We start from the raw sequence: 14,241 nt of genomic DNA, 5'->3' as shown, positions 1-14,241 counted from the left end.
CACCCAGCAGCTGTGTTTAGCAAGGTTAAGCAATCCAGAACCCTTGTGGTTCAGACAAGTGGAAGAATGCAGTCCCTGGACCATCAGCCCAACACCTTCAAGGCTGAATCATGCTTTAGACTTGTTTGAATCTTTAAGTGTTGGAAGCATGGGAACTAATCGAAATTGCTACATGAATTTTACACATTTGCCACCCCATTTCTGTATCAAGGCTCTTTTAGTATATAAAGTATTACATTTAAATACTAATTATACTTCTACTCAAGCTAGGTTACAGACACAGAAACTGTACTGCAATTTTTAACAGAATGATATACATTTTAAACAGGTTTACCTACTTCAGTAATCAATTCTTCAGGCAGCATCTTAAATATACTTTCTAGAAGGAATCTTCTAGAGCTTCTGACTAGCTGTTTAAAATGTTAACTAAATGCTTTAGACCAAAATCTGAATTTTTGTATTCCCTTGAAGAAGACACTGTGCAAAGCACAAAGGATTGCAACTTTTTGTTGCAGTCATTAAAGGGCTAAAAGCAACTCAAACTGATTAGTCTATTTTTTAAATGGTTTCTTAAATGTTTTCACATTGAAAAAAAAAAACTAATGCTGTGGGATTATGTTCTGTGTAATAAAACAGCAAAATTCCTCTACAGTTACAAGGTTATTATAGTAAAAATGATGGAGATGGGGGGGTTGTATCTTAAGGTTTCATACCACTTGAACCTCAGTCAGGAATTCCCAGGCTGTACCAAGGTCAGACCTCATACTGTGTGCTCTCAGACAGTTGAGATTAGCAAATGTGAACAATCTGGCAACATCTGTTGGAGTTGTTTATTTTGCTTAAAACCTAAATATATATGTTAGTTACAACTATACTATACCAACCCTCATCTACAACCATAGAATAAGCTAGCCATTAAAGACCTAAAGTAGAAGGATGCTATGCATTTATTCAGGTTCTTGCTCCAACAAATACAAATGAGCAAGCCACAAGCTACAAATGCTCTCTATCTTAGCCAGTTTCAACATAACACTTTATCTGCTGCAACAATTTCTTATGTTGAAACTGGCTAAGAGGCTGATCACAGAAAAATGTATTAGTTAGCTCTACCCATATACCCAAAAATGTGCATTTTAACCACATTTCAAACCTGTGGTTATTATTCACTTAACTCTGGAAAATAATTGTGGCATAATTTCCATATAGAATCCACAGTAGTTTTGGCAGCTGCAGAACAAAAGATGTGTTCTCAAAAGTAAAACCACACTTTGCTGGCACAAAAACAGTGCTGATAAAGGGAAAAATGCTTTACATGCAAAGACTTAGTTTTGGCCAAACTTTGGTAACAGACAAGTAGGATTCAAAGAAATAAATCCAGGATTTAAAAATACAGGCTTGAGCTTATTAGTATTTAGGAGGCAAAGCCTGCAATTCCCCTTTCATTGCTAAAGAGCTTTATTCACGTTACACTTCAGTTCTGCTAGTGTGTTTCAACTACCAAATCAATAAAACATGTACATGAGGGCATTTCTAAACTTAAAATCACAAGTATTAGCAATTTACATTAAGGAAAAATGATTAAACTTATTCCTGAAGCGAACACACACCTCTAAACAATACAGCTATTGTAACTCACCTGGGAAGTTCACCACAGCATGCACAGGTGCACTGCTAGCTACTGCAGCATGGACCAGGTGAGGATACTTCAGTCTGTACCATGCGGCAAGTGATCCTGGGTAAGACCCTCCAAATGCAACCCATTTATTAGCAGTCAGATTCATCTTTTCAGCCATTACGGTCTGGAAATGGGCAAGGTCAGCCAAGGCTTGTTCACTGTTAAGGTAGCGGAGATTCTCTGTACTTAAGTCCCTAAAAGAAATGAAACAAAACCAAACTTAAGTGTGGGGATGCAACTATGTGACAATTGCCATAATTAAAGGGTGTTGCAATTGAAAATTCAAAACTGTGACCCAATGCAAAGACAAAAGGAAATAAGATGCAGTGTCTAATCCCATTCAGAAGAATGCATGTGCAGAATTACATGGTGCACAAGTCAAACAGGTGCTCTCAGGTTACCACAGAGGAGAGGAGATCTTCTGCTGTACTACTAATTAATGCAATTACAAATTTATGACATTGTGCATTTTAAATCTTAATTTTAGAAAATGAATACTAACTGTTTTATTAGTCACAGTTTTGAACACCTGCACAATACACTGCAATAGAATAAAGATTCGGTGCAACAGAGGACCATATAGCACACATTTGTTGCTAATGCCAACACCCTCCCACTTTTCGGCTGCTCCCGTTAGGGGTCGCCACAGCAAATAAACTGTTGCCATTTCTTCCTGTCCTCCGAATCTTGCTCTGTCACCAGCCACCTGCATGTCCTCTCTCACCACATCCATAAACCTCCTCTTAGGCCTTCCTCTTTTCCCATTACCTGGCAGTTTCATCCTTAGCATCTTTTTCCCCAATATACTTTGCATCCCTCCTCAGCACATGTCCAAACCAACGTAATCTTGCCTCTGGCTTGGTCTCCAAACCTTCCAACCTGGGCTGACCCTCTAATATACTTATTCCTGATCCTGTCCATCCTCATCACACCCTGTGCAAATCTAAACATCTTCAACTCTGCCACGTCAAGCTCAGACTCCTGCCTTTTTGTCAATGCCAATGTCTCCAACCCATATAACAAAGCTGGTCTCACCATCATCTTGTAGACCTTCCCTTGCACTCTTACTGGTACTAGTTGTCACAAATCACTGACTCTTCTCCACCCACTCCATCCTGCCTGTACTCACCTTCACCTCTCCTACACTCACCATTACTCTGAACTGTTGATACCAAGTACTTAAACTCTTACACCTTCACCACCTCTACTCCCTGCATACTCATTCCTCTATCCTCCCTCACATTCACACACATTAGTCCTGCTGACCTTCATTCCTCTTCTCTCTAGAGCATATCTCCATCTCTCCAGGGTCTCCTCCACTTGTTCCCTACTCTCACTACAGATCACAATGTCATCTGCAAACAGTCCACGGGGACTCCTGTCAATCTCGTCAGTCAACCTGTCCCATCACCATTGCTAATAAGATAGGGCTCAGAGCTGATCCTCGATGTAATCCCACCTCCACCTTAAACGCATCCATTATACCCACCGCAGACCTCACCACTGTCACACTACCCTCGTACATATCCTGTACCACTCTTACATACAGGCTTCTCATACAATACCACAACTCCTCTCTAGGCACCCTGTCATATGCTTTCTTCATACAAATACCACAACTCCTCTAGGCACTCTAAATCCACAATACAACTCCTTCTGACCTTGTCTACTTCAACACTCTGAGCAAACATCGCATCTGTAGTGCTCATTCCTGGCATGAAACCATACTGCTGATCACTAATCACCTCCCTTCTTAACCTAGCTTCCACTACTATACCATAACGTCATGCTGCGACTGATCAGTTTAATCCCTCTGTAGTTACTACAGCTCTGCACATTACCCTTATTCTTAAATAAAATGGGTACCAAACACTCTCCATTCCTCAGGCATCCATTCCTCAGGCATCCTCTCACTTTCCAAGATTTCATTAAACAATCTAGTTAAAACTCCGCTATTTCACCTAAACACCTCCATACTTCCACAGGTATGTCATCTGGACCAACAGCCTTTCCGTTCTTCCTCTTCATAGCTATCCTTACTTCCTCCTTGCTAATCCACTGCACTTCATGATTCACTATCCACACATCATCCAACCTTCTCTCCCTCATTCTCTTCATTCATCAACCCCTCAAATTCTCTTCATTCATTCATCAATCCCTCAAAGTACTCTTTCCATCTCTCACACTCCTCACTTGTGAGTATGCTTCCCTCATTATCCTTCATCACCCTTACCTGCTGCACAACTTTACTAGCTCGGTCTCCATAAAGTCAATTGGTACAGGTCCTTTTCTCCCTCCTTAGTGTCCAACCTTTTATACAACTCTTCATACACCTTATCCTTAGCCTTAGTCACCTCTCTGCTATGCACCTCATCTCCTTATACTAGTCTTTCTTCAACTCTTTGACAATCCCACTTCACCAACCTCTCTGTATACTCCTGTACTTCATTCCACCACCAAGTCTCCTTGTCCTCCTTCCTCTTTCCAGAGGAGACAAGCACCTTTCTAGCCATCTCTCTTACTAGCTCTGCTGTAGTTACCCAGCTATTGGTCATCTCTTCACTGCCACCCAGTGCCAGTCTTAACTCTTCCGTGAACATCACCTCACAATTACCCTTTCAAATTTCCACCATTTGATCCTTGGTGCTGTCCTCACACTCATCCTCCTCTTCTTGATCACCAATACCATCCTACAAACCACCATCCTATGCTGCCCAAGTACACTTTCCTCTGCCACCACTTTAGTCTCCAATCTCCATCAGACTGGCCCTTCTACACAAAATATAATCCACCTGTGTGCATCTTCCTCCACTTTTGTACGTCACCCTATGCTCCTCCCTCGTTAAAATACGTATTCATCACAGCCATGTCCATCCTTTTCACAAAACCCCACTACCATCTGACATTCTGCATTACTTTGCTTAACACCATACCTACCCATCACTTCCTCATCCCCTCTGTTGCCTTCACCAACATGCCCATCGAAATCTGCTCCAATCACCAGTCTCTCACCCTTGGGTACAGTCATCACCACTTCATCCAACTCTCACAATATTTTCTCTCATCCATCGCACACCCAACTTGTGGAGCATATGCACCAACATTCATCATTACACCATCAATTTCCAGCTTCATAATCACGCTATCCGACACTTCACCTCCAAAACTCTTAGCATACTGTTCATTCAGGATAATACCTACACCATTTCTCCTCCCATCCACACCATAAAACAATTTGAAACCGCCTCAGATACACCTAGCCTTGCTCCTCTTCCATCTGGTCTCTTGCACACACAATATACCAACCTTCCTTCGGTCCATCATATCAGCTAGCTCTCTCCCTATACTAGTCATACTGCCAACATTCAAAGTTCAGACCCTAACTTACAGTCCTAGCCTTTACCTGCCTTCGGGCATGCCTTCCCCCTCTTCTCCTCTTTCAGCCAACAGTAGCCCAATTTCCACCAGCACCCTGTTGGCGAACAGTACTGGTGGCAGTCGTAGTTAACCCGGGCCTTGACTGATCCGGTATTTCTATACTGTTTTCTACATGTAGGATTTGGCAAAATGTTATGCCAGATGCCCTTCCTGATGCAACCCTCCCCATTTATCTGGGCATGGGACTGGCACAAAGAAATGCACCGGCTTGTGCATCATTACTTCCAATAAGTATCCACAAAGTGATGTCAGGAAACATGGAAACAGTTCCACCCACCCAAATTATGTATATTTACTTAAATAATTTCAGATCCATATAGATCAGAGCAATATGTGGTGCTCTAGCAATATTTATTACCCTTCTATAGACTCTGCTCCTGCTGGAATGAGCATCCTTCTCATCCATGTGAAAGCCAAATTATATATAGCACTTTTAGTCCTATAGGAACATCAGCACTGGGGTCATGTAGTTCTTAGGCTTCTGCCACTAGAATTCTGAACAAGTTCTTCCATAATGCTTTTATACACGATGATCATATCAACTTTAGCACGAGAGGAGCTACCACTAGGGGAGGCTTTTGAGACACTCGTATCCCAAAGATAGTGTCTCAGATTCTACACACACCAATAAAGAGGTCCCACCAAGACTGCTGTCACAAAGGCAGTGTAAAGAGGAAAGCCTATCATGCTATGAACTGCCATGTTGCATGCAATTGGAACCGGTGTTCATGAAGTACCCAAGCAGTTAGTAAAATTCACATATATGGCATACACCTCAGTTTTTTCACCACTTCTAGAAGGATGAGAGCCCACAGGGCTATCTAGTTGCTCTGTGCAGACACTAGTGTCCAAGTGTAATGACCACCCCCAAAGAAAAAAAAAGTTTTACTAGACTTACAGTCCTAGCTAATAAGGCCCATATAAAAACTCGGCTTTGCTAAACTCCACTGCAATATAGCATATTTACAAACCAATATCAATAAGCATGTCAGTCCAGTAAAAAGATCACTTACATGTATTATCTTTAGGGAGCAAGTAGACTATTCCCGTGGAATGGGTATAGTCAGACCTCAAGATTGGCACGGATAGTCTAGCAGAATCACCTGCCAAGGATAGAGAGACAGAACAGGACCAAGCATCATCAAAGTCCCACTCCCCAGATTGCTAATGGGTATTGTGCCTAGTACTAAAACAAGCACACTAAAACAAAATAGCAGTATCTAATCCAGAGCTATGGGCCATAAGTGATTTTATTCCATTTGTATTCATTTTCTGGGGTAGAGCACTGATCTCCATGGACCTTTTTCAGACTCAACCTGGGAGCAGTGTCTGGTTAAGTGACTTGCCCAGAGTTACACATTTAGGCAATGGTGGCTGAGGGAATCAAATCTTGCACCTCTGGGCCACATGAAATGTCTTAACAGTTCCTTAATCTTCCAAGCCAGATGTCAGATGAAAAGAATGCACTAGTACAGTGTCACAGAACACAGACATGACATTTGCAATGTTACTATCGGGCGATGCTGGCTGGTGTAGGGTTTTCCACATTATGCAGCCACCTCCACATCCATTAAACAAAGTGTCACAGTATACAGGTGGCTAGGGACAGAGCGACATGGCTGTCAACCCATAGTAGTTGGGGGAAGCAAAGGAGCCACAGATGGAGTTTCAAGTACCAAGTACTCTGAAAGGAATTACTGCCTCCTGCCAAGTGAGTGGGGATGACAGTGAAAATGACCAGAAACCATGCCACTGGCCTAGTAAAGTGGTTTTCATGTTTCTTGTAGCAGACAAAAAGACTGGGGGGAGCAGGACCGGTCAAGAATATCCAGTCTATGGAGGTTGGGTGTAGTCTCAGCACAGAAATAAGTATCATGCACTACCTGATGTGAGCAAGGACTGTGTGCCACATGATGCCCCTCCCCCACACACACCACACTACCCAGATTAGTAGTTTTTGTCAGAGGGTGGGGAAGGGTATATACCTGGGGTGAAAGTAACACCAATAATCACTACATACAGGTGGGGAGGGAAGGGATGGCACAGTAGAGCAAAACAGAAAATAAACCACTTGCCCTGTCCTAGCCTATACATGTCACCTTTGTCATATGGCAGGCCATTGCTACAAAGTACACAACAGAATGAGCATGTGTACCTATGACACTCATGCCAAGTGTGCTGTACTATACAATCCCAAACGTACATCCACTGCTGCCCTTACATGCCTGGATAAAGTACAGTTTTGTACCTACCATAAATGTAGATGTTAGAGGATCCACATTGCTGCAGTCCTAACTATTGGGGTAGTCCGCTGTCCAGTCGGCCCGAATACCAGAGGTCAGGCGCATTAGACTGACATCAGAACGTGAGGGTACTAATGCGCATGACCGACGTCATATCCTCAGTCTTTTCTTGCCCCAGATGTCAGAAGACCCTAAAAAGACAAGGCCCAACATACCTGCACCAAAAATATGTACAATATATACACAAATATATACAAAAATATCAGCATATAACCTCACCTACACAACCACCCCTAAACACAGAGGGGAAGGAGGAGGGTGGGTTGACTGCAGCAATGTGGATCCTCGAACATCTACATTTATGGTAGGTACAAAACTGTACTATGTTCTTCATTCCACATTGCTGCAGTCCTAACTATTGGGTAGAATCCCAAAGCAGAGGTAAGGGAGGCTGGCAAATCATAAAGAAGCAGGAGCTGACAACATGCCTTGCAAAATAGCTGTGGCAAAACCAGCCCTAGACTTAGAGTAGAGAGGAAGGTGATAATGCTTAGAGAAAGTATGCACTGAACTCCAAGTAGCTGCCTCCAAAATATCCTTAGTTGCCACCCCTTAGTAATGCTGTAGAAGTGGCAGTAGCCCTAGTGGAATGAGGCCTAATCCCAGCTGGAATCTCCTTGCCATGATGGGAATAACAAAATGCAATGCAAAACCCAATCCACCTAGAAATAGTTTGTTTTGACACAGGTTTGCCCTGAACTCAAAGCAAAAGAAACAAACAACTGCTGAGACTGCCTAAAATCCTTAGTCCTGCTTAAATAATAACGCAATTGCCTGTGTACATCTAAAGTGTGCAAAATCTTTTCCCCTTTATTTTGGGGGTCTGCATAAAAGTAGGCAAATGAATAGTTTGGTTTAAAGCCACACTAGAAACCACCTTAGGCATAAAGGAAGGATTAGTACGTAATGATACCCTGTCCTTATGGAAAATCAAAAGGGCTCTACTGCCATAAGGGCCTGCAACTCAGACACCCTTCTTGCAGAAGTAATAGCCAACAGAAAAGCAGTCTTCCATGACAAGTATTTCAATTCAGCAGTAGCCGCAGGCTCAAAAGGTTGTAGAGTAAGTTTTTCCAACACAAAATTGAGATCCCAAGCAGGAGTAGGAGCTCTACGTGGGGGTCTTATATTCTTTGCCCCTCTGAGAAACTGCTTGAACAAAGGATGCGAAAACAATGGTGGGTCACAATCATAGTGAGCTGAAATTGCTGCAGCATGAATCTTAATGGAAGAGAAGGACAAACCTTTGTCCAATAACTCAGTAAGATATTGAAGAGCCACACTCAAATTAGGCTCAAATCTCTAAATTCTTTGCTGTACTCCAAAATAAAAATCTCTTCCATTTTTCATGACACTTTCCTTGTACTAGGTCTTCTAGCTTCCATAATCACATTTAAAACTTGTTGAGGAAGTTGAGACCTGCTGTGTGTCAACATAGAATATGCCAGGCTGTTAGATGAAGAGAGTGAAGCTTGACATTGAGGAGATGACCGTCCTTCTGAGACAACAGATGTGGAATCAAAGGTAAAGGCCATGGAGGCTTCCTTACCAGACTCCTTAGTAGTGGATACCAGTGTTGCCGAGGCCAATCTGGAGCTATTAAAATCATCCTTGGCTTGTCTTGTCTGACCTTTAAGAGCACCTTTGGAAGAAGAGGCAGAGGTGGAAAGGCATACACATGAAGATTTTTCCAACTGAAAGACAGAGCATCCACTTTCCAAGCTGTGTGATGAAACCCCTTTGTGCAAAACTGTGGCAGCTGGTGGTTTAGTGGAGAAGCGAACAGATCTAGGTCTGGAGTTCCCCATGACACTGTCAATTTTTTGAAATACATGAAGATCCAGTTTCCACTCGTGGGGATCCATGATTTGTCTGCTTAACACATCTGCTAAGGAGTTCTGTGCTCCCGGCAGAAACCTTGCCTGAAGAGTTAGTTGCAAGCTGAGCGCAGTCTCCCATAAAATCATTGCTTGCCTGCATAGAGGATAAGAATGTGTTCCCCCTTGTTTGTTGATGTACCACATGACAGTTGTGTCGTCTGTTAGAATCAACACCTGCCCTGGAAGAAGTAACTCCTTGAAAGCCATTAATGCAAACTGGACTGCTAACATCTCCTTCATGTTGATATGTAGATGCTGTAGTCTGGCAGGCCACTTGTCTTGTATCCACTTTCCATTCAGATGAGCTCCCCAAGCAATGTCCGAGGCATCTGTCGTTAAAATCTGACTCGCCTCTGGCCGGGTCACAGAGAGTCCCTTGTTTAGGTGACATTCCTGAGCCCACCACAAAAATTCTTTTGAAGGCAAGGTATTATTTGAATGACAGTGTCCAAATCCTGGCAGTGCTGTGTCCATACATTTTGAGATACCATTGCAGCTTCCTCATATGCAGTTTGGCATTGGGAAGCACCAGAATACAAGATGCCATGAACCCTAATGCTTGAAGGACTGTCCTTGCAGTCAGCACGGACTGATGAGATAGTTGATTGAAGTAAAGGGATAGACTCTTTTGTTTGTCCGGGGTTAAAAAGGCCATCTGGGCTGCTGTATTCAGTCTCACACCCAGAAAGCACATGTCTTGAGAGGGTACTAGACTGGACTTTATTTCGTTCACAGAATACCCTAGGCATCTTAGCACTGCTATAACATATTCCAGATGCTGTAGAAGTTCTTCCTTTTCTTGAGCCAGAATCAGGCAGTCGTCCAAGTAAGGATAGATTTGAATTCCTTTTAGCCTGAAGTAAGCTATCACTGGAGCCAGAACCTTTGTGAATACTCTAGTAGATAAGCCAAAGGGCAATGCAGAGAACTGATGAGAATTTCCAGCTCGCAGATACTTCCTGCAACTTATTCTTATAGGCACATGAAGGTAAGCTTCCTTGAGATCTAAAGTTACCATCCAGTGATCTTTGCCCAGCAGAGGTAAAAGCTGTTGTAACGTCAACATCTTGAACTTGGGAATGTCCAGATAAGTGTTGATAGATAAATCCAAAATTGGTCTCCACGTGTTCCCCTTCTTTGGTACTAGGAACAGGCGAGAATAAAATCCTAGGCCCCTTTCTGATACAGGGACTGGCTGAATGGCCCCAATTTGGAGCAACAGAGAAATTTGCTTGTGAGCCTCTTTCCTTTGTGGAGGAGGAACGTCTGGCATGCCTTTGAAAGTGGGTAATGTATGGAAATAAAACCTGTAACCGTGGTGAATGATATCCAACACCCATCTGTCTTGAGTAATTAAATCCCAATTTTCTTTGAAAAGAGACAGTCTTCCTCCCAGAGGAGCTGCCAGACGAGAATCTACTGGCAGCTGAAAAGGCAGGTCATTGGGTCTGTTAGGACTGACCCCTGCCCTCACCAGAAGTTGGAGCAGGTGAACTCCTGTCCTAGGCCTAAAAGAACCTTGAGCTCTGCCCCTACCACGTCTAGACCTACCCCTAGACTGGGAATCATAAACAGGATATGTCCATCCCTTAGTAGGCCAATTTCTACTAAACTGCACCTGCAAAAAATCTTTAACAGTTTGCATAGACTTAGCTTTGTCCTCCATTTTCTTTAAAACTGTTTCCACAGGCGAACCAAACAATACATCAGACTGTAAAGGAGCATCCAAAATCCTTGACTTAACATGCTCAGCTAAATTCTGATCCCTCAACTAGGCATGCCTGCGAAGAACAGAACTAGTGGCAGCCACCCTCGAGGAGGCCTGTACAGCATCAAAACCACATTGCAAAGAATGCTTACCCACTTGTTCAGACACATGAACTAAATCCAGCAACTCTTTACACTCAATACCTTCCGCCAAAGCATCCACCTTAGATTTCAGTTGTGAAAGGAGATAATTTTGATATTTTAGCATGTGAAACTGACAATTCAACGCCCTCATGGCTAAAGTGGAAGTATACACTTTCTTTCCCCATCTATCCAAAGCCCTTGCCTCTTTATCAGTGGGAACAGGGTTTTTAACCACAGAGGCCTTAACACCTTTAGGTCCCTGAGAAACAGTTTCGGGTCTGCCCTAGGACTCTTAAAGAGATACTTATGAGCTTCAGGCACCCTATAGTACCTATCAGGTTTAACAGGAGCAGGAGGCAAAGAATCAGGGTTCAAGGAAGCCTCTGCAAAACATCTTCCACCACATTCAACACAGGAGGTATAGCTAAGGGCCTATGCTGGGGTAAAACAAGAATTCCCTAAGCCTTTCCTGGAATCAGAGTAATCCTGGCCTTCCCATTTAAAGTGCTCCCTCATGGAATGCAGAGTCTCTGAAAATGAGAAATCCTCAGGAGGAGAAGCTGTAAGAGTGGAATCATCCACATCAGAATCAGAAAAAGGAGGGAACTCCTGCAAATCTTCCAGAAGACTCAGAAGCCTCTGAACACTGTTCAAAACTATCAAACTCAGGTTCCACCCTAGGCCTCTTATCAGGGGCATAGAACCTCTAATCATAGCAATCAAATCTTCTGCCATTTTAAGCATATGTTTCTTAGGCACAGAGCCTGAAGTGCTAGGAGAAGCCCCCACTGAAGCTAAACTTGGCCTACCTCTCAAGGAAGTTTTGGAAACAGAAGGAGAGGCTCTAACTACCTTAGGAAGAGAGGGAAGAACAGTTACCTGAGAAGCCCCCTCAGCCTGGCCTATCTCCTGAGAAGGCACATCCTGTAACAGTAAAGTCTCTGCCTGAGACTCCAAAGAAACTCCTGGCAAAACCTCTGGCTCCACTGAGGGACTGCGGTTCATCAATCCTAGGCTTCTGTTTTGTCCTTGCGCTTTTGGGCCCATGGCCGGAGCATCCGGCGGCATTTTATAATTGCAACGCTTCCCAAACACTAACCTGGCACAGTCTAACCTTCTCTTAATAGTGCGTTTGTTAAACCTAGCACAAGAGCGGCATCCAACAACGTCGTGCTCAGGCCCTAAACAAGGTATACACAAGGTATGGTAATCCCTATGAGGTACCTGTTTCCCACAAGAAATACAGTTATTCACTTTTTCTGACATCCGTTAAATACTGAGGCAAGAAAAACCAAAATGTTGCCAACTCTGATTCGGTCTGAAACTCCGACTTCAGAAAATTTCAGAACGCCAACCTGCACTCGCAAAACTGCTTCTGCATCGGACCACGTGGCAAAAAAGACTGAGGATATGACGTCGGTCATGCCCTGACCGACGTCAGCCATATACTCTGGTATTCGGGCCGACTGGACAGCAGACTACCCCAATAGTTAGGACTGCAGCAATGTGGAATGAAGAACATCATATGTTCTCATAAAAGAGTGTATGGTGCAGTCAGAGGTGTTGTCCTTGGGCACACAACCAGAACAGTGGAACAATGCGAAGTTAAGCAAAAAAATCTTAAATGCATTGTATTTTTTAAAAGTATGTGTGGGGAATTGTTCTGAATGGCAGGCTTTTGTACCATTCAGCATGCCACATGCGTTGTGTGGGCCACAATGGCTACTTCTGTATTGGGTAGAGGTGTTCATAGCATCTCTATATGGTCATCTATTAACTAAAGGAAGTGCAGGTGCAGTACCACTTATTAGCCATTGCTTCAGTTGACATTTTAAGTCTTTCAGGCTGCATACTGTTCTTAGGTGGAGTGAGATAGTATTAGCTATGTAGTGTGAACACGGGGAGTTTCCTGCATTGTGGTAGTTATGGAAAGTAATGATTTGTCAGTGGAGGAATTCTTTGTAGTGCAAGGCTGAATGATGAGTGAAGATGCGGGAATTTCAGACCTGTGCTGTAGTTTAAAGGTTGTATTTAATTGCAAGTAACAGAAATCCATTTAGCTTGAACCAGTTTAGTCATTTTAGAGAGGCAGTGATGTAATCTGTATTGTTGGTTGCAAATTTGGTTACTTTATTGCATCATTTTTCAGGAGAGGCGTACAATAGGATGGGGAGTAGAAAAGAAAGGTTTGTTTTGTCAGTCAGCTAAGGTAGTGTTTTAATCTAGAAGCAGCCTAGTTTTTGGAGGGTCTTTACGACTTGCTGAAGGTGGAGATCTAATTTCAGGTGGTTGCCTACAAATCACATGTAGTTTGGTATGGGATACCCATTCTATATTGGCCTCGTTAGATGACAATGTATTAAAGGTAATTTTTTGGGAGAAGATGGGGGTGGGGGGGTGAACAGTAAAACTTAATTACAGCCAAAGCTCTACGGGAAGGATTTCTAGGAGTGTCTGGAGCACTGGTAGTGTCCTAGTGGCACATATTACAAGGAGTCATCAGTATATACTGTACTATGGTGGCCTCTGGATGATGTGCTTAAGTTGCTGATTAATACTTTTAATAGTGGTCCTAGGATGGAGCCTAGCTAATAGGAGGAGGAAAGAGAACAGAAATCTTGCTATTTCACTGCTTGGGACCCACTCAAGGAGGCAATTAAAAAAAAAAAGTTAAGGGTGATAAACCACAGTAAGAGTTGGTTTATGATTGACTGTAGAATGCCTTTGATAGATCCAGAAATAGGGCTGAGGTTGGAAGACCTGAATTTCTTTTGAGATTCATTTCATCTGTGAACCTTAGAAAGGCAGTGGTTTTACTGTAATTGGGTCTGAAGCCATGTTGTGAGGGAGAAATGAGGTTGAGAAATATGTAGTAATTTGAGAGTGCATAAATCTTTAAAATTTTTGGATAAGGGTGAGAGAATGGCAACTGGTCTACAGTTTGAGCTCAGTTGAGGAGGCTTCTCTATGGAGGAATTTTATAATGGATTTTTTTCATACGGTGGGAATAACTTTCTTGGATAGGGTAGGATATGATGCAATGCTATCTGCAGACAGTTTCATGTATTCAGTACACAGTTGCTCAGGGGCAGTG

The 14,241-nt window shown here is 43.0% G+C and overlaps 1 protein-coding gene across 1 annotated transcript in view; it reads right to left on the bottom strand.

Annotated features, from left to right (window-relative positions):
* Positions 1-14,241, bottom strand: part of LOC122800905 (putative serine protease K12H4.7) — a gene marked incomplete in the record, with an annotated part of 685,243 nt that overhangs the window by 630,995 nt on the left and 40,007 nt on the right. Inside the window, 1 exon segment of the mRNA XM_044070248.1 lies at positions 1,637-1,869. Within this exon segment, the coding sequence (XP_043926183.1) occupies positions 1,637-1,869 (233 nt within the window).

The sequence above is a fragment of the Protopterus annectens genome, chromosome 4.part1, assembly GCF_019279795.1.
Source record: "Protopterus annectens isolate FY-2018-M chromosome 4.part1, PAN1.0, whole genome shotgun sequence".
NCBI lineage: Eukaryota > Metazoa > Chordata > Ceratodontiformes > Protopteridae > Protopterus > Protopterus annectens.
The sequence above is the reverse complement of the archived record's forward strand: the minus strand, read 5'-3'. Positions and strand labels throughout refer to the sequence as shown.